The following is a 20,360-nucleotide window of genomic DNA, read 5'->3' as shown; positions in this document are numbered from 1 at the left end:
CATTTGCAGTCTGGTGGACAATATGGTGCGAAAGAAATACTCAGTTGTATGGTCATAAAAGAAGAAATGTAAATCAACATATCATCTTCGTAAAATGTACTCTATTTATTTGGCTATATTTACTAAGATCTTTGAGGCCCTAGTTAAATATGTGAGTTCGTTACTATAAGACATTGATTGGTAATGGCTAATTGCTAGTTGTTTATTTTGCTTTCCTTGGTAAGTTGACACTTCTCTGGTGAGCATTCTTTTTTTCATATAATTTTTCCTTTTCTTTGTCAAACTTTTCTATCTGCCGACCTACTCTATGTATGATTATGGCTTGAAGAAATGGGATCGAGTCTTAGCTTGTTGTGTAAGCTCATTCGAATATTTTTAGCTTGTTGTATAAGCTTATTCAAAAATATTTAATGTATGACCTATGTATATGGGGTTTCAAAATATCTGAGAGGTTGTCACCCAAACAACCTATCCGATCCTGCCCATCCGGTTTCCTCCGGGTTCGTAGGTGACTCATACATTAATGGGTTGGATGCTGGTGCAATTTTAGAAATTCAATGGATTGTGGATTGGATGTAGATGCTGACTTAAACATCTGGCGGACACTTACACCCACTAGGTGAACCACATTAAATTTATTTCAATTTTCTTCCATTTAGAGTGTTTAGTACAAGTGCGTGAATGTGATTGGGTATATGCCTTATAAGGATTTCCCATCACAGAAAAATGTAACCGTTCGTTATTAATTATACGTTAAATTATTTTTAAGGAATATTATATTTCTTAATTCTACTTCATCATTTTTTCTGAACAATAACTAAAAGAATCTAACGAATCCACCCACATGCATCCAATACGCCATTTTCTATCAATTAAAACCGGAATATCGGAATGAACACATATGCTATATGCTAATTTTGTAATCCATGCGTATATTGGATTGGATACAGTCTTATAGATAGTGCCATATCCAATGAATCCTATCTCCTGCTCACCCCTAAACAATTTCCCCGGTCAAATAGCCTCAAATTTTAATACTAAGGGACATTGATATAAGTAGACTTCCAAAAAATGGAAAAAAAATCACTGAAAACTTGTTCTATTGAAAAGTGGTAATATCAGAATGAACACACATACTAACTTCATAATCCGCAAAGAAAAAATCACTAAAAACTTGTTCTGTTGAAAAGTGGTAGTATCAGAATGAACACACATACTAATTTTATCTGCCGTATATTGGATTGGACACATTCCTACGTATAATGCCAAATCCATTCATCGGCTACTTACTCCTAATAACGTTTTTTGGATACACTTCTAGAAGCAGTTTTTCGATTCTTAAAAGTCAAAATATAAAAAATTAATTTAGGTACAAAATTTCTGAAAACAAAAGAAAATCAACTTTTTATAAAGCAAAACATTTTCGCCTATGACTTCTCCTGCTTTTGGTATCCGAAGCGCTATAAACAACTTCCACAATCAAACTGTCTCAAATTTCAATACCATGGGCCATAGCACAGTTGTGAGTGCCTAAAAATCGGTCAACATATAAGTAGACTTTCCAAAAACCGAAAAAGGAAAAAAAAACGTTTTATTGGAGAGTGGTAGTATATACTTTCGGAGTTGAGAGTCTTCCCTGGTAAAATATTTTTCAAAACCCTCGCTGCTTCGTCTTCTCCACCCCCCTTTTTCTCTCAGCCGTTTCTCGCGGTTTATTTTTCCGACGGATGTGATTCCGGAAACCCCTTTCCTTCACTTCATCGTTGGTTTCATATAAAAAAACCTCTTTCTGGATTTTTTGTTTTTTTTTAGGGTTCAGTTTTTAGTGATTGATTGATTGATTGAAGAAAAAGCCATGGTGGTTTCTGGTGGTGGCTCAAGATTGGAAGAAGGAGGTGAAACAACATCAACAGAAGGAACTCCAATGTTATCAGAAGAAGGCTCAACTATAAAGAAAACTATAGAATCAATTAAAGAAATAGTTGGGAATCATTCTGATGCTGATATCTATTCTATGCTTAAAGAAACTAACATGGATCCTAATGAAACTGCACAGAAATTGTTATATCAAGGTAAAACCCTTTATTGTGACAAGTTTACATGGTTTTGATTTTGGGTGGGTTTTTTGTTTTTGTGCCCTAGAAATTGAAAATTTTGTTTGGGGAAATTTGTTGACCTAGAAAGTTTGTTTTTGACCTAAATAGTGCATGCTGGTGTTAGATTTTGAAAACTCATGTTGTAGAAGCTGTGAAAAATGTGATGTTGTGCTGTAATTTTTGGGAAATTAGGGTTTAACTTATTGTGTTTATATTATTCCCTAGAAGTTAGTTTGATAGATTGTGAAGAGTGGGTGTTGGCGTTTGGATTATGAGAATCTTGAGCGGGAGTACATGAAGGGGAAGAGGTTTGTAGGTTTAATGGGGGTTATTTTATGGATTACATAAGGATGCAGGGGCATGTAGGCTAGCTGATGCGTGGCAATCCTTGACGCGTCTTCGCTTAGTTTCTCGGAAATCTGGTTATAATGTTGAGGTAAAGTCGGTGGGGGTGATTTTTGAGGCACATTCTCATCTCTCGTTACCTACTGACTTTCATGAACTCTACTACTATGTGAGCGTAAGATGTGGATTCGATGGATTCCCTCCCCTCCCCTCCCCTCACAAAGCATAGAACTCGCTCGTGGGCTTATGACATTCAATTTTTTTTGTGTTTGTTTGACCCGTGATATCTCGGGGATTCCTTGTCTTTGGTTCTTTTGTTCTGCGGCAGATGTTCATGGAACTCCTTTTAAGTCCTTAATATATTTCTTATGCCCGGTTGTGTTACCTTTTGATGAATAGGCATGCTTGTGTACTGTAAATAGTTTTTATCTTTGTTTGCTGAACCCATCTAGAAGAATTGGGTATACCTCATGGAAGTTTTCTTTGTAGAACAATTTTTTTGCGTATTTTTCGTGCTTGCTTTTGCACTGATTTTAAATTTATCATATGCTGCACAGATCCGTTTCATGTAGTTACGAGGAGAAGAGACAAGAAGAAAGAGGTATGCTGCGTTGTATTATTGTTGTTTTCTCGTTCCAGATTACTTGATTTGTCGTTAGTAGTCATATGATGTGGTTAAGTGTGTGTTTATTATGTAAGCTCATTATTTAATGGTCCTCAAGAACAGTAGCATGGATTTTCTGTTTGCTGTTCCCCCTTAAGTATGTACTGCTCAAAGTTATGCGACTTTTGATTGCTTTATAGTCAGCCTTGTGAACTGAGGGGTTGAATGCGAAAGGAAGATAATAGAAAAATAGACGTGGACCAGCACAACTTAGTCATATTGAAATCTATACTACCATTTATACACATTCGATAGTAAGCTCGACTATTTGATTGATAAACCTCTTCACTACAAATTTTCGCCTATGGTCACTTCTAGATTGTTGATATTTACTGTCATGTTACTTATTTCTAATCTTTCTTCTATAAAAAAAACAAAAAACTCCTGTCGTAAAAATATATTCGGTGTTCAAAATAGTTTATTTTGTATAAGCAAATAAGCATTTCGCTATAAACTAAAACACATTTGATATCAGAATACAGGTTTCAGGCGTCCTGCAGAGAATACAGGTTTCAGGCGTCCTGCAGAGAATACAGGTTTCAGGCGTCCTGCAGAGAATACAGGTTTTAGGCGTCCTGCAGAGCCAAGAAAAGAGCCTGAGCATAAAGTGGTAGTGACAAGATCTCAACCACCTACAAATCGCAATTCTCGAAGAGGGGGATACAATCATAATATTCAATCTGGTAATGCATAATCAGTATAAAACTGAATTACACTAACATTCGTTATTGCGTGTGTTTATAGTTTGATGCTCATTTGCTTCTACACATGTTCCTTTAATGGTTCATGTTCTTGCATACTATTAGGTTACGTTTATCCTGCACAATTCGTTTATGAATAATGGTTCCATTGGAAGAGGGTCACTTATTTTATACCCACATCTCAGATTTTCATGAGCTTTTAGATGCTTTTAAACATGTCACGTGATTGATAGTCCTTCACAGTTCTGCATTTATCTTGTTGGTTTGTCACTGATTGTTTACCCTATTTTTATATCATTCAACTGAAAATATTATACAACCTGAAGGTATCCAACTTGATGCTAACCAAAGTACTCTCCTGTGTAAAATATGGTGTCTTTAACAAAGTAATATTGTCTTAAACATGAGGAATATTGACAAACAATCTTGGTTACTGGTGTCTTTACTGATTCACTGAATCTGACTAGATGCAGGAACTAGCCGAGAGTTTCGTATTGTCAGAGATAACAGAGTTAATCAAAACTCACCTACAGAGACAAAGCCGGGATCAGTTCAGTGTTCGACTTCGTCAAACACACAGGTGGCACCTAATGCTTCTGAGAAGAGGTACCTCTAGTCTCACTCTTTTCTCTCAGGCTTGTGTCCGGAAGCGTGTTATATGTTGAGGTCTATTACTGATGGTATCTCATTTTGCAGTATCGGGGTTCGAGTTGATCATAGGGGAGCAGGTACTAGAAATAAGGAAGGGACAAAGCCAACTGCAGCTCATAATGGACCCTCTGGCTCTGGCAGACATGCTCAAGATGCATATTCAAATGGGACGCAAGGGAAAGAGGTGTTCGCTCAGATTAGAACCCGCAGCCCGGGTTCTCGAGTGCAGAATTCAAAGCCTTACGATTCTCGACCTCGTTCTTCAGCATCCACAACTACAAATTCTGTAGTTGGAGTGTATTCATCATCCTCAGATCCTGTTCATGTGCCATCTCCTGATTCCCGATCTTCTGGCGCCGTTGGAGCTATCAAACGTGAAGTTGGAGTTGTTGGTGTACGCAAACAGCCTTCCGCAAATACGCCTAAAAATTCAACAATTACACCTTCAAATTCATCTCTGGGAAAAGATGTTACCGTGTCATCTGGCTCAATTGAAACCTCTACTGCACTAAACAAAACTGACCAAGTTAGTCAGCCAACTGTTGCTAGTGGTACCGTTAGCAGCAGATCATTCTCCAGTAGTGGTAAAGCACATCAGCCAGTTGCTGGCCATCAAAAAGGTACAAGTCTAATTTCATCCAGTATTCATTTATCGTTGTATCGTTGAATATTTAAAGGATTCATAGAGTTCATAAGTTATCTAAATGGCCTGAGATATACTTACTTTATGTTGCACAATTTTGACTTGTGAATTATGAGTTGGCAAATACCTTCTAGCTTAATATCCCTCGTACCGGTTGTCAAGACACCGGAACGGGTTGTCATTACTCTAATGAAGCATGGATATTCAATTTTTATAATAAAAATAAAATAAAATGCCATTTTTTATTCAAGTAATAACCACCGTTCATGTTTGCAGCTCCCCAGGCCAGTAAGGCATGGAAACGAAAAACAAGTCAAAAGTCTAGCGCTGCCAATCCTGGAGTCATTGGGAAAACAAGCACCTCTGTTGCACGTTCCCCCAAGAATTCAGCAGGCTTGACAAAGGAGGCAGTTGATTTGCAGGAGAAGCTCCCAGAAGTGAATATATTTGAGAATCAGCATGTGATCATTCCTGAGCACCTCCGAGTTCCTGAGGCAGATCGATCTCTCCTTACCTTTGGGACCTTCGACTCCAGCAATAGTTTTGTTGCATCTGGGTTTCAGTCATTTGTAGGTGCAGAACAACCGAATGCCGAACCATCTGAAGGGTAAGTTCAAGTCTTCAAGAGCTTTTCTTGTTATGGCATTTCACTGTCATCATTTTGATACCCCATGGATTGGCTGTCGGTGACATTTCTGTAGACTTAATCACATAATCCTAACCAAAAAGGCGTTTTGGTCTAGTTATAGCTTTTTTACTGCATTTGATTGCAACATATCATCTGACTGGGTTACAGGTAAGTTGACTGTGATTAGCACATGGATTATTGATATTCCCATGTAGGCATACAAACACACGGTTTTCTGGAGATTTTCTGCATGCTATCTGTTTTTTCTCATAATTGAAAAATTTATCTCTTCGAAAACTGCTAAATGTTTAAAACACGAATTGCAGTGTTTCGGCTCCTCCGGCTTCAACTGAAGATGTGAACCAGATTGATATATTAGATGCTCCATCAAGGAATTCCGAATCTGATTCTCCAGCATCGGCTCATGAGTCTGCTGAGCGTCCTTTGCCTGAAAATAACATGTCTACAAGTCCAAGGAATTTAGAAAGCTATGTCGACATTGGATTGGTTCGAAATAGTAGCACGTCATATACACCAGCTGAGCCGCAAGAACATCATGGCCCCTCTGAAGTGCCAAGTTTCCAAGTGAGTCATCTCAAGTTCTTAGCTGCAAATTTTCTCTTAATTAAACCTCCACTATAATGGAGTAGGAAGTACTACCAGGAAAACTGTGGTTCATCGCATTGGTTATTGAGCAAGGATGTTGTGGTTAATACTAGATTCTAAATATTCCTTTCCTTGTCACATTCAGGTGTACGACCCGCAAGCTGCTTATGATATGCGATTCTACAGATCAGCAATGGATGAATCTGCACAGGACCAAGGTTTGCCACAACAAGAGGTATTAAGTCTTTCCCTTACCCTTAGCATGACATCTTTTAAAATTTCGTTAAGTTTTTGAACGGCGCTGGTGCATTAAAATGATAAAGTTTTTTGGATTTGTAGGCCCTGACTTCGCATGTAGCGAATAGCATCCCTGCATCCACTGTGGCAATGATGCAACAACAACCTGTGCAACAAATGTATCCACAAGTTCATGTTTCCCATTACCCAAATTTCATGCCGTACCGCCAGTTTATCTCTCCCATGTATGTACCTCCTATGGTGCCCAGTTATTCCAGTAACCCTGCCTATGCCCATCCTCCAAATGGCAGCAGCTACTTGCTGATGCCAGGAACCAGCTCACACATGGCTGCCACTGGTCTCAAATACGGAACCCAACAATTTAAGCCCATTCCCGCCGGTAATCATCCTTCAGGGTTTGGAAATTTTGCAAATCCAGGCGGATATGCTATTAATGCCCAGGGCTCAATTGGGGTTGGTAGTGGACTTGAGGATTCAGCCAGGCACAACAAGTACAAAGATGGAAGCCTTGGAAACATTTATATTCCAAATCCCCAGGTATTTTTCTGTTCTTTCAATGCTGTTAGTTACATTACTCAGCTTGCATCATCTCAGTTATCTGTTGGACTTGACACGGATCAGCTATTTTGGGGAGTGACATTGTTGTTTAATCTAGAATGAGACACGAGTGTCATACAATTCATGTGTCCCTAGTAGGCTGTTTATCACTGGCATTTTTAGTAGCATAGTTCTTTTTTTTGCCAGGATGTTGATAGCATCGTCTGTTCTTACATTATTTCACCAAAAGAATTGTCAAGGAAAAAATAAACTTGTATGAAACCTTTCTTAATCCTATTGTGCTAAATATTATAGGCGGAGACTTCTGAAATTTGGATTCAGACCCCAAGGGAGATTCCAGGAATGCAGTCAAATCCCTACTTCAACATGCAAGGGCAAGCACCACATGGGCCATACATGCAGTCACACACAGGTCATGCTTCTTACAACGGCGCTACACCACAAGCTGCACATGTGCAATTTCCTGGATTGTATCATCCGGCAGCACAACCTGCCCAGATAGGAAACCCCCATCACATGGTTTCTGGAATGGGGGGTAATGTTGGAGTGCCTGGGGCGGCTCCTGGAGGTCAAGTTGGTCCATACCAACAATCTCAAATGAGCCATCTCAATTGGGCAGGTAACTTCTAGTAGGGTGAACAAAAAAATGGCAACCTGATCCTCCCTCCCCCTCCGCGTTAGTAAAGGGAAAAAAAAAGTTAGCATATAAAAAAGATGTAGCTATGGGTTTTTATTAGTTCTTTGTGAAATGAAAAACAACTCCGGTAATGTTTTTTCTTTTTATTCAAAGCAGCAATGAAAAATCTGTTACTAACCCATTTCCATCATTCTTACAAGCCATTCACAACGTGCAGATCAAATTGTAAATGTCATGACATATTTACTGCCAATGTGAAAATTCATGTGATCGCTAACTATGGCGTCGTTGATATTTATTTAGTCCTCCTTCGACCCCTAGCTGCCGGCAACACGTTGTCCCTTTGCGGCAGGCAAGCATAGATGTCAGCAAGCTTTTTTCTTAAATTCTCCATCTCCCTGCTTGCATTTGGTTTACTGGTTCCCTCTCTTATACTTTTTTCCAAGATTAGTATTTTTTTATTGTAGCTCTCTACCTGTTGACACTGAAAACACAGGTTAAGACAATGAAGAGGAAGGATATGTCATACTAAACTAAAAGAGATTTTATTTTCATTCCGACCGTTCGACTTGGCCATCGTTCCACCCCAAATTCCCGGCATTTATGCTTGATTGCCGTTGGGGACAGTTGTAGTTCTTTGGCTGCTTGGACTATCGTAACGTGAAACCATCTGGTCAGGTCGTTTAGCGTTAATGCCTTGACCTTTCGCTTCTGCAACATTAAAAGATCAGTACATTTAGAACACCCAAAGCAGTTTTGCAATCTTACGTGCATGTGTGAGTTCATTCACCCAAAACTGCTACCTGTGTCGCTTGATCAGGCTTAGGCCTAGGAGTTGTAGCGTCTGGAGTTTGATTTTCTTCCTCTGCTCTAGGACGATGTGCCTCTGTATTATCTATCAACAAAAAATATTACACATCCTGTAAAATGCATGTATTACTAAACATTTCACAACGTACCTGGGGGAGGGTTGGGTTCATCTGGTTGGACGTTATTGAACCAGTTGAGTCCATAGCATAATGCATCGTAGTAAACCCATAATGGATCTTGCACTAAAACATATCCTTCTTGAGTACGGTTCTGACAGTACTCAACTATGAAGTGCTTCACACTGTCCATGCTTTGCGTTGTGAAACTGCAAAACCAAATGTAATAAAATCAATGTCAGGCCGCCGTGGGAGACTATCCATCACACACAAATGCATGGTAGTCAGGTGAAAACTTACTCGACCATTTGATGGTTCACAATAGGAGGTTCATTGATAACATTAGTCCGCGTCTCATGAATTGCATGGCATATAACACCTATTCTTCCATGAATCTCAAGCTTCATACTGTTCGCGCCTGGACACAAACGACCAAATCAGAAACGTTATACACACATGGAAGTAAAAAATTTCATAGAACACACAACATTCAAAGATATTTCACTGAACATACCATTTTGGTGGATGATTTCTCGTAGAACTTGACAGTAACTACAATTGAACGGAGTCTGGACAGGAGGCCAAACCGGAATCGGAGCAACTTCATCTCCCATATCACCAACATACTCAGGATTTTCACCCTCAACACCATTGTCATGGTTCATAACAGGGTTTTCAGTATCCCAATCAAACTGATTCCCATCATCATGTTGCAAAGTTCCATTAAGCAAATCTTCAAGACCCATATCATCATCGAGATTCAAAGTTGGGTTATTTTCGTGAAACAACTCCGCAACATCGAGTGGTTCTTCTTCTGCATATGAGCAACCTGGCATTGTCACATCCCGCATTGCTGTAAGTCAAAATTCAAGGCAACCACAGAACCCCTCTCCCTCTCTCTCTCTCTATGTGATTATCGATTTAGCGAGACGATTGGTGGAAAAAACTTGTGCACACACCAATGGCCTCTGGATACTGTGAGAGAGAGAAAGAAGCCACAAAAACCCTGTAATCCCCAAGCACCAAAATTTGGTGCTTGAGACGGGCATTCGACAATCCGAAGAAGAAAATCCAATGCAAAAAAAAAAACTCTTCTGTGCAGAAAAATATGTAGAGAGTGAGAGGAAATTATCAATTATGTGAAAGAAGTAAAAGAATGATAACAAAAACAGAAGTGCGGGAATTGGCGGTTAGTTACCGTTGGGACCAATTGCGGTTATTGTTCAACTTTTTTTAAACGTTGCCTTCAGAGTTTCGGTCAAAACGCGGGTCGGGTCTTTCTGACAGAGTAAAACCCGTTTCAGAACCCGAAACCATAAATATTCTAGGATTCTGAATCATAATTCAGTTCCTTTAAGTTGACTCATTTCCAATTTCAGTTCCTCTCTTGAACAAAAAAAAAACCACTGATTTTCTTCAGAACCCTATCATTCTCAGCAGTTCAAAGTAAAAATTAATCAAAGAATCAAATTTCATTAATGGGTTCATCTGCTGAACAATCCAGGGTTCCTCCAAGTCTTCAATTGCCTACTTCCCCTGTAACCAAGGTAATCTTCTTTGCTTTCATAATCAATTTGTATGGGGCAACTGATTTTGACAAAACTGTAATCTTTGTTGAAATTTTGTCAAAATTTTCCCTGATTTTGATTGATTTGTATTGTTTATGATTGTTATTTGTAAATTTTTTTTCAGTTCAAGATTGCTCTTTGTCAATTATCAGTCACTGCTGACAAGGAGCGAAACATTGCGCATGCTCGTAAAGCAATTGAGGAAGCTGTGGAGAAAGGGGCTCAGCTTGTTGTCTTGCCTGTAAGTTGCCAAAACCATTTTTCCTATGACTAGTTGAATTTGATGAGAACTACTAATGTGTGTAAGCTGATTGAATTATGTCTTGATTGAACAAACTCGAGCTAATTATGGTTTAGTGTAGTCTAATTGTTGGGTGGATGTTTGTGGTTGTAGGAAATATGGAATAGTCCATATGCAAATGATAGCTTTCCGGTGTACGCTGAGGATATTGATGCTGGTGGTGATGCGTCTCCTTCAACTGCAATGTTGTCTGAAGTGGCTCGCAATCTCAAGGTCACAATAGTTGGTGGCTCTATACCAGAACGATGTGGTGATAAGTTGTATAATGCATGTTGTCTGTTTGGGAAAGATGGAAAGTTGCTGGCGAAGCACAGGAAGGTATGTATGCTCAAACAGATTGGACTGCTGAAAGGAAAAGATGCCCTTTTGAAGGTGTAACAATTTAGAAAGAACTTGCTTCCCCCGATTTCAGGTACATCTATTTGATATTGACATTCCTGGGAAGATTACATTCATGGAATCAAAAACTCTGACTGCTGGGGAGAATCCTACTATTGTGGATACAGGTAGGTATTATGCATTTCTTCGGAGAACAGTCTCTATTTGTTGTTCTCTGGAAGCCCCATTGTCTTGAACTTTTATTTCTTTAAATTCAATCCTTATCGATTTTCCCTCCAAGGATGAGAATCAGATGCTTTTCGGTGGTTGGGGATGAATAGGAATCTACTAGTCCATTCAGCTCTTCCATGTCTAGTGCTTATACGTGTGTTAGAACATGATCTTCAATTATTTCTTTGCAGATGTTGGACGTATTGGAATAGGTATTTGCTATGATATTAGGTTTCATGAACTAGCAATGCTGTATGCAGCACGAGGTTTGTTCGTTGTCGCTCTTGATTTTGGAATTAATTGATTAATGCTTCCACAAATTGATTTTGATGTGCTTACTTTTTATGTTCAATTTTATATATTTTGCTTGGCTTAATTGTATCGTCACACTAATCATCGGAATACTACGAGATCAGGTGCACATTTGATATGCTATCCTGGGGCATTCAACATGACAACAGGGCCTTTACATTGGGATTTATTGCAAAGGGCAAGGTAATGGCTGATTTTTTGGTACTCTTTAGAATATGATATTAAAAGGGAAAATATGATACAATCAAGACTTGTTGGTCTAGCTCAAGTGCTTATCAGCTTATGCCTGTTGATATAAGCACATGCTTAACCCAGACCTGTACAGTCAATTTGTAAAGGGTCGGATTTAGTGTTTGACAAACAGATACCCTGGCCTTTTGAGTCTAGCAATCTTAGGTTGAGTAATGACTCTGTGACTTATCCATGTTGTGAAGAACCATTTGACAAACCCAGCCACAGTATTACTGTGTTGATGTTACTCGAATTTGTTCTCACTGAAAATGCTCTACCGTGTTAATGTCTCACAGGGCTATTGATAATCAGTTATATGTAGCGACTTGTTCTCCTGCTCGAGATGCTGGTGCAGGTTACGTAGCTTGGGGTCATTCTACCCTTGTTGGTCCGGTAAGTGCAAAGCCATATGAATATTTTTCGCCAAGCTATATTTTTTAAAATCATTGAAATAAATGAACGGTGCAGTTTGGAGAAGTCCTTGCTACGACTGAACATGATGAAGCTATAATCATAGGAGAGATCGACTATTCACTGATTGAGCTCAGAAGGTAACGACCCTGTAGTTGGGTTTTATTTTCCTTTAAAGGATTTCTCACATTACTGAGGTATTGATGTGGCAAAAAAATTGCAGAACAAACCTTCCGTTAGAGAAGCAAAGGAGGGGAGATTTGTACCAGTTGGTTGATGTACAAAGGAAGAAACAACAGGAAACTACTTAAAGAGTTGTTGAAACCAATGTGAATGTGTTTTGATGAATTGTGCATGGAAATAGCACCATTTCTGGGAACGCTAGTTTTTTCCTTACCAACTTCCAGAAACATTTTTCACAAATTGGTTTTTGTGCACCTTGTGTTGTTGCTTAATTATACAAGTGTTGTGAGGTTTCAACTGTTTGAGCCGGTTCCGAGGTATCTCCCTAGTTTGCGTATTGACCGAGTTTTTTTTTTTTTTTTTGCACTGATATAAAGCAGCGTAGTGTGTGGCCAATTTAAAAGAAATCACCACTCCATTCTTTGGATAAACTTTCTGAGTGGTTTTCATAACAGTCCCTAATGTAGAACAACTGTCTCGATATTCAACTTAAGGACCTAATCGGTGTACAGTTAGTGCATAATATGTGATTTAATCAAATGAAGACAATATGAATACGTAATTCTTTCATATCATACTGATACTAAAAATCTGCACCTCATGCTACTCGTTTGATTCTAAAAATGCTGGCAAGATTAGTTCGCACGTTGGCCGACCGCGTAAACAGATATGGGAAATTATATTATAAGAAAACTTGATTAAACAAACTAACTTGATTGCACGATGGAAGGCCAACTGAATGCACCAAGAAACACGATCTGGTTTTTAATTTGAAAACAACTTAAACAATTTATCTAATGTTTTGTTTTTTTTAACGAGTTATTATGGACACTATCTTGCAAGGTTTGTCTAATTTTTCTTTGGAATCCAAACGACAATGAATTTAAAATAAATACTTTGGTGATACTGGCAGTTATCAAAAATGAAGGTGATCTTTATCGCGAATGTGCTGAGAAGCAGATTCAGTGAGGTCACAATCAGGGCTAGCATCGCCAAAGTCTTGGTCATCGCTCATAGTTGCATCGCTATCCGATAGTTCATAATCAACTCGCTCTTCTTCATCGGCCTCGTCATCCTGCATTTTCATCATCGCTTATTCGGGAAAATTACAAAGTCATAGGGGGGGATTATTTTCCTTGCAAAGCATATCATCAAGTTTTTGAGATTCAGAATTAAGAGCTCGCTGAGCATTTTTCTTAACTTCGGCAATTGGAGACTCCATAACCCTTGTGAGCTCGGTGAACTTCAATCCCGTTTCATTTTCGTATTTCTCAGCTTCATTCTTGAAAGTAGAATGTTCTTGCTTAAGTTTTGCCAGTTGGTCGGAAAGATCGTTCACTTGTTGCGAAGAATTGTCTCTTTCCTTCCGATTATTCAACAACTCATCTTTTACTTACACCAGCTCATTCTTCACCTTCAACAGTTCTTCTTGTTCTTGATTAAGCTTTGTCAATTGATTAGAAAGAGTCGCTAGTTGTTGCGAGGAAGAATTTTTCTCATTCTGAACATTCACCAAATCTTCTCCCACTTTCACAAGTTATTTCTTCATCTTCAACATTTCTCCTTTGTTCACTTTTTTTTCGATTCCGCAAAGTAAAGACAAAAAAGTTGAAGTACTGATGCGTATCGTAGGTGCAATCAAATTAAATCACTTATTTCTACAAAATTAACTGGTAATATAATGGAAGCAAGGATCGTTCCCACGAAGAGCAGTGAGTTTCAGTTATTTATTTTAGAATAATTAAAAATAAATAAAGAAATTGAAAAATTAAGTTGTAAGCAATAGAGAGAGATGATCGAGGAATCCTTCTTTGTTACTAAACCGTCAATGAGTTAATATATTCATCCCTTCATCACTAATCATAGATTATCACCAACCGTAAGATAAAAACTAGCACAGTGCTATATATCCCCAAAAGTCCTTTGGTCAATGGATACCAAAGCGCTCGAATATCAGATTCTATTCGTCCAAGCCACCAAGTAGTAGCACACTCACGGTGTAACTTGGTCGAATGCTTTATGTTTTATGACTTAGGTTAATTTTAGTGTTAGAATCTTAGCGCAAGGTCCAGTTTCTAATGTTATTCTACACGCGATTGCTCTACAGAATCCCTCTGCAAGGTCTCACATTTTCTACTTGTGTATGGATTACTCAACAATTACACGGATATCCTAACCTTTTACTAGCATTAGGTCAACCAATAAACTACTATAGTTGTCCACCTAGAGTAATCAAATAATCAATCATAAACATTAATCAAAGTACAAACAAATGATAATGAAAAAGCGGGGGTCTAGCAACCACACCTAGTATTTCGTTCGGCAATCTGTATGGACTAAACTCATTTATTATTCCAAGAGAATCAACTAGACAGTCAGACTCAATCAAGGAAAGATATCCAAGAGTTATATCTCTTTCTCAAATCAATCAGAAAATCAACATGATGGAATCCGTGAACTGATTGGTACGAGAATAACTTGGACGGTGCCAAAGATCAATGTCCAAGTGCCAATCAATTTCTATCCAACAAACAAGGTCGGATTTCTCAATTGATTGAACTACGCATAACCTGTGATATTTCAATCATATAAAATATAATGCGAAAAAGAAATAACACAGACACCAGAAATTTTGTTAACAAGGAAATTGCAAATGCAGAAAAACCCCGGGACCTAGTCCAGATTGAACGCCACACTGTATTAAGCCACTACAGACTCTAGCTTACTACAAATTAACTTCGAACTGGAATGTAGTTGACCCCTAACTAATCCCACACTGATCAAGGTACAGTCACGTTCCTTACGTCTCTTGAACCATGCCAGATTCTATGCACTTGATTCCCTTAGCTGATCTCACCCACAACTAAGAGTTGCTACGACCCAAAGTCGAAAATTTTATAAACAAATCTGTCTCCCACAGATAAGTCTATTATGATAGATAAATCTGTCTCCCACAGAAATACCTATGAAGTTTTGTTCCGTCTTATGATAATTCAAGGTGCACAAGAACCAACTAATAATCCGGTCTTATACTCCCGGAGAGCATCCTAGAAGATTAGTCACCTCACAATAACCCAACTGATTAACAGAACAAGTTATTGTGGAATCACAAAGTTTGGGACGAAGGACTTTGCGACTACTTTTTATATCTTACCTATCGGAGATAAGCTCGAGTAAATCTTAGAGAAGATAAAACTCAATACGATAGAACAAGTAAGATCAGAATACTCAACTACAAAGAAAATAGTTGGATCTGGCTTCATAATCCCAACGAAGTCTTTAAGTCGTTAACCTAATGGTTTTGGAAAAACCTAGGCTAAAGGAGAATCGACTCTAATCTGCAATGGGATTAGATTTCCCAAGTTTTAGAGTTCTCCCTTATATTCCATTCGTCCAACCACTACTTATATTTCATTCGGCCAACCACTGTCAAACATCCGGGTATTACATTCATTATGGGGGTTTATTCACTCTTGACATGGAACACTTTTAGGACAAAACTACATTTTCAATTTAGGTTTTCGAATTGGTGTATCTAGTTTTAAATGAAACTTTGGGTGTATATCAATTGGTTGATTTTTTCTTTTCTTTTCTTTTTTTTTTTTAAATTGAAATTTGAACAAGAAACCTTTTCTGGCAATGCTGCATGTATAAATTGAACTTGGTTACTAATATACTGTACTCGGTGATTTGAGATACACCTAGGTACATCTTGAGTAAATTTGGCTATATATGTTTGGTTCCATGTTATAGTAAAATAAATGCACCTGGGTGCATCTTGAGCAAATTTGGTTTTCATGTTGCAGTAATCTCAGATGCACCTATGGTGCATCTTGAGTACATTTTGGTTAAATTTGGTTTTCATGTTGCAGTAAACTCAGATGCACTTGGGGTGCATCTTGAGTATATTTGGTTAAGTTTGGTTTTCATGTTGCAGTAAACTCAGATGCATCTAGGTGCATCTTGATTCTATTTGGTTAAGTTTGGGTTTCATGTTGCAGTAAACTCGGATACACCTAGGTGCATCTTGATTTTATTTGGTTTTATGAGATTTGCAATAGATGCTTCTCCTGTGAATGACACTTATATCTCATTTTTAACATTATTTAAATCAATTGCTACAGGTTTCCTATCGATCCCTTATGGTTTATAGGGGAAGTATACTATCCCATCGAATTGAAAGCTTGTGGCGCATGAGTTTTAAACATATGTGTAAGAAGTTGTTTTCGGAGTTTCTTCAAGTTTGCATTTTACTGCTACGGAGCAAGTGCTTATGGATTTTTTGCAGATTGAAATGAAATGACTATTCCTTAAACTTACAATGTTCAATATTTTTTTTTTGTATAAATAAACTCTTGCATCAATTTTTTGGATCGTTAGTTCTTTGTAGAATCTCATATAAACTTAAGCATGAAATGGGGTTATATTACCTAAATCAACCCTCTATGGTTTTGGTATTATGATGTAATCTGAATGACTCTGAATCCTCTATTACTTAAGTCTAGAACAGAATGGTCCTTTTGTAAGTTCATGGTGTTATCCTAGTTATTGAACCTGCACAACAGCTATTCTGAGACCCCACTGTTTTTGCAATGTAATAGCCAATTATTATATCTTACAACACTTATCTTAGGTATGCATAATGGGTGTGAGACCAGACAACCCTCCCAAATAGCCAATTGTTTAAATTAAATATGCAGACTGGTTGTGAGACCTAATTATCGTTATGCTGCATAGACCCATAGATTATTGTTCAATTGTAAAGAAATAGACACAACGTACAAACAACAACAGTATATACCTCCCAAATCTCCTGGTCCACATGCTGAGAAAGGGGATCTAAATTATACCCAACATCACCGTTCATTAATCTAAAACAAAATCATCTAATAACATGAGAGTATGTGTATTTTTAAGGTTGCACATGAACCGGTCCGGTTTTCTGTTGGAACCAGTCCATGTACCTGGACTTGTACCGGTAAGACTGGCCGGTTCCACTCCGGTACCGGATTTTTACCCTATCTCTTTTCTTATATCTTCATTGATAGATAGCTAACTTTACAATTCAAATCATAGAGTTTTCAAACAAATTGAATAGACCAAATTACAATGAACAAATGTCAAAATTCATCCTCAACTGATTTGGATAATCATTATAATCACACTAATTTGCATGATGAACAAAAATAATAAGCATTATCCCTTCCTTTAATCAAACCATAGCAATTAATCACGAATTCACGATTGTTTTTGAAACAAAAATAAACTCCCAGTTCAATTACTCTTCAACTATTCCTCCATCTGATTCCTCTCTGTTAACCCCGTGAAACCTAATATCATTAGCTCAAGATCTATGAATCAGAAATTAATGAAAATAATATTTCAATTAGAAATTGGAGATTCAAGAATTGAAATTGAAATTAATATAATTAGCTCAAAACTCTAACTGAGATAGATATAATTAACTTAAAACCCTAACTGAAATTGAAAGATAGGTGCTCATGAAAACCCTAATAAACACATAACCTAATCATGAAGATAGAAATCAGAAAAAAAAGATGATATGTAAAGATTAATCTTCCTTTGTGGTAGTTGTACTGGTACCTACTCAATAGTGGATTACTCGTTTTCTGTTCTCACAAAATCATAGCTAGCAGTACATAAGAAGTGAACAAAGAAAAATAACAAAAGAAGATGCATAAAGAAGAAATGAAGAAGATGATGGTGAGCGTGAGACTCCCCGGTAGAAGGGAAAAAGATGATGGGAGAGTCGCCGCAGTGAAGAAGATGAACTGAAACTGAAACTAAAAATGTCAAACAAATCAATATTTTTCTTTTTATCTCTTATTCCAAAACTAGCTTGGATGGTCGAGAATGATTTCTCAAATGATGATCAACGGCTGCTGTTAACCGGGATTTTCAAGCCGGTACAAGCATGTACTTGCCCCAGAACTGTTGTCTGCACCGGTAAACTACGATTCTTAAGTTTCAGTTCCGGTCCCTGTACCGTTTACGGTTTCGGTTCGGTTCCAGTCCGATACATGGACTACATACCGGTTCTTGTGCAGCCTTAGGTATTTTGGTAAGTGGAATAAAAAATTAATTATAAAGGTTGGATGAAATATCCAAAAGAAAAAGGATATTGGGACCACTAAATTTGTATTTTTGGATTTTTTTTCTTGTCTTATATAGATTCAAGAATTCAAAGTCAAGGGGTATTTAACAAAAAAGATGGAAATATAACTAATTTTATATAATTGTTATCAAGTAGAACAAGCAAAACACTTCAAATTTATGGAAGATAATACAGACAATGGTGTATATGGCCAGATCAAATCCAGAGGAGTAAATACGATACCACACAAAATAATTAGAAATAAGAATATACGTGTGTGTATATATATAATGTAACAATAAAATTTATGAAATGAAGCACTATCAGAGCCGGACTAGTAATATTCAGTAAGGGCGGAACAAGCCCAAGGCAAGGGTAGAGGCAGTCCCAATCTTATTTTTTGTTTAGTATATGTATATGGCCTGCAGAGCCCAATTCTCCCTCCCGCAACACGCATAGTCTACAGCAGCAGGGCATCACGTACTGACCACTTGGGCATTTAACCGGGTAGTCGGGGTTCGGGCATCTAACCAGTCTGCAATCTACTGGGCACGGTTTCTGATCCACCTCGAGTATCATCCCTGATTGATTTTCAATTTGATAATTAGACATACGAACAGAAATTGCAAAATTGTACTAACTTTAAAAATCAGTAAACATATACAAGTAATAATAATAAGTATAATGGAATAAGTGCAAGGTGATTGGGAAGTCATATTTTGGCGTAAATCATTAGTATAATAAAGTCATATTTGTCTTTTGATGGAATAATAATAAGTAATAAGTATAGGAAAGTAGACTTACTGCTGGAAGAAGAGATTGGCATGGCAATCAAGACAAATAAGAAGAAGAAGCAAAAGAACATACTGATCTTGGCCATGATTTCAGTTGGTAGAACTTCTTCTTGTTTGATACTATGGCGGACCTTTACTTTTTGGTATGATGAATTAAGATAATGATGATCAACTACTAAAACTAACCTTTACTTATAGGCCTGATAAAACAAATACTGTAGGAAACACGAATACTAAATTGATTAAATAAGAAGAGAATCAAGATTATACTAGTTAGCATTACGTGTAATATGATATTTATGCTGTATAATATCACGACCTCCCTCCCTTCCTCAGCGAGGTAAGAGGAAACAAAATCTTGAAGAGATCCGCCAGGACCGCCACAGTTAAGCCTGTCATGTGCTTATGATCCTATTATTTATTTATTTTTATTTTTGGAAGGTCCTTCCATCTAATCTAATTATATGGTATATGGTATTTTCATTACACTAAAGCCAAATTGTTTTTTTTTTCCTACAAAAGCACTTTATAACATACTTTTTAGGAAAACAGTATTTAGTAAAAAATATTTAAAGTGCTTTTTCTCCAAACGCACTTCTATTAGATTTTAAAAGCAGTAAAAGCAGAAGCTGTGGAGCCACTTAATTTTAATTAATTAATTGATTCTATATTTTAACCTTATTATTATATTAAAAAGACAAAATCTATCCTTAAATATTTATTTATGTACAATTATTTCACTAATCAAATTTTATTAATTTTTGTCATAAAATAATAATTACAACAACAATAATAATAATAGTGCTTAAAGGTAAAAATTAAAATAAAATTAAAATAGTATTATTTTTATATATAAAGATAGAGTCTTTTATGTAGAAGGCAAGCGAGCAACAAGCTGCGTAGCAAGCCCTTTTTGGATAGCAAAACCTATCCTTTTAAAAACAAACTCCCTCGAGCCGGGAGTCATGACATTACTGTGCATGACTTTCTGAATTCTCTTGAGAAGTCCAACCGCCTCTGGAGCCAAATAACCGAAAGTGTCAAAAGCAAAGGGGATAAAAGCATGTTCATTATCAATACACGCTTTCTCATGCTTTGCTATCTTACCTGAGGCATCTCTTAGCGCTGCCTGTCCAACTGTAAAAGCGCCATGCCCAATACCCACTAGTGGAGAAACACCCGT

General features: G+C 37.4%; 3 protein-coding genes across 6 annotated transcripts; 2 read left to right on the top strand and 1 right to left on the bottom strand.

Annotated features, from left to right (window-relative positions):
• Positions 1-1,656: 1,656 nt before the first annotated feature.
• On the top strand, positions 1,657-7,968 carry LOC113347596. 3 transcript variants are annotated; one of them, XM_026591263.1, is made up of 10 exons: positions 1,657-2,072; positions 2,999-3,042; positions 3,608-3,788; positions 4,274-4,412; positions 4,503-5,077; positions 5,377-5,707; positions 6,055-6,313; positions 6,480-6,569; positions 6,674-7,129; positions 7,445-7,968. In XM_026591263.1, exons 1-10 carry the CDS (start codon positions 1,856-1,858, stop codon positions 7,778-7,780), a joined length of 2,628 nt encoding a protein of 875 aa, XP_026447048.1. In that variant the 5' UTR covers positions 1,657-1,855; the 3' UTR covers positions 7,781-7,968. The 3 variants fall into 3 exon arrangements, with proteins under 3 accessions (XP_026447048.1, XP_026447047.1, XP_026447046.1); XM_026591262.1 differs by having other exon boundaries at positions 3,581-3,788; positions 4,280-4,412; XM_026591261.1 differs by having other exon boundaries at positions 3,581-3,788.
• Positions 7,900-9,823, bottom strand: LOC113347597. Of its 2 annotated transcripts, none has more exons than XM_026591264.1 (6): positions 9,228-9,823; positions 9,014-9,131; positions 8,747-8,922; positions 8,591-8,682; positions 8,349-8,498; positions 7,900-8,262 (listed from the first exon to the last, which is right to left on the bottom strand). In XM_026591264.1, exons 1-6 carry the CDS (start codon positions 9,562-9,564, stop codon positions 8,083-8,085), a joined length of 1,053 nt encoding a protein of 350 aa, XP_026447049.1. In that variant the 5' UTR covers positions 9,565-9,823; the 3' UTR covers positions 7,900-8,082. The 2 variants fall into 2 exon arrangements, with proteins under 2 accessions (XP_026447049.1, XP_026447050.1); XM_026591265.1 differs by having other exon boundaries at positions 8,591-8,673.
• Positions 9,824-10,079: 256 nt separating this feature from the next.
• Positions 10,080-12,588, top strand: LOC113347598 (omega-amidase, chloroplastic-like). Its single transcript, XM_026591266.1, has 9 exons — positions 10,080-10,260; positions 10,406-10,522; positions 10,676-10,900; positions 10,995-11,088; positions 11,323-11,397; positions 11,548-11,626; positions 11,971-12,067; positions 12,143-12,225; positions 12,309-12,588. The coding sequence occupies exons 1-9, from the start codon at positions 10,192-10,194 to the stop codon at positions 12,394-12,396; spliced, it is 927 nt and encodes a 308-aa protein (XP_026447051.1). The 5' UTR covers positions 10,080-10,191; the 3' UTR covers positions 12,397-12,588.
• Positions 12,589-20,360: the final 7,772 nt, after the last annotated feature.

The sequence above is a fragment of the Papaver somniferum genome, chromosome 2 (assembly GCF_003573695.1).
Source record: "Papaver somniferum cultivar HN1 chromosome 2, ASM357369v1, whole genome shotgun sequence".
NCBI classification, from domain to species: domain Eukaryota; kingdom Viridiplantae; phylum Streptophyta; class Magnoliopsida; order Ranunculales; family Papaveraceae; genus Papaver; species Papaver somniferum.
Note: the sequence above shows the minus strand (reverse complement) of the source record. Positions and strands in the feature narration are given on the sequence as shown.

What these genes read in the sequence shown, in the direction of transcription:
- LOC113347598 (XM_026591266.1), top strand. Translation starts at nt 10,192, where the DNA reads ATGGGTTCATCTGCTGAACAATCCAGGGTTCCTCCAAGTCTTCAATTG. An exon ending in CTCAGCTTGTTGTCTTGCCT is followed by an intron (nt 10,523 to 10,675) that starts GTAAGTTGCCAA and finishes TTGTGGTTGTAG; the next exon opens with GAAATATGGAATAGTCCATA. An exon ending in TCACTGATTGAGCTCAGAAG is followed by an intron (nt 12,226 to 12,308) that starts GTAACGACCCTG and finishes AAAAAATTGCAG; the next exon opens with AACAAACCTTCCGTTAGAGA.
- LOC113347596 (XM_026591261.1), top strand. Translation starts at nt 1,856, where the DNA reads ATGGTGGTTTCTGGTGGTGGCTCAAGATTGGAAGAAGGAGGTGAAACA. An exon ending in AAGGTTTGCCACAACAAGAG is followed by an intron (nt 6,570 to 6,673) that starts GTATTAAGTCTT and finishes TTGGATTTGTAG; the next exon opens with GCCCTGACTTCGCATGTAGC. An exon ending in TTTATATTCCAAATCCCCAG is followed by an intron (nt 7,130 to 7,444) that starts GTATTTTTCTGT and finishes TAAATATTATAG; the next exon opens with GCGGAGACTTCTGAAATTTG.
- LOC113347597 (XM_026591264.1), bottom strand. Translation starts at nt 9,564, where the DNA reads ATGCGGGATGTGACAATGCCAGGTTGCTCATATGCAGAAGAAGAACCA. An exon ending in TGAACCCAACCCTCCCCCAG is followed by an intron (nt 8,683 to 8,746) that starts GTACGTTGTGAA and finishes TTTTGTTGATAG; the next exon opens with ATAATACAGAGGCACATCGT. An exon ending in AACGATGGCCAAGTCGAACG is followed by an intron (nt 8,263 to 8,348) that starts GTCGGAATGAAA and finishes CAGTGTCAACAG; the next exon opens with GTAGAGAGCTACAATAAAAA.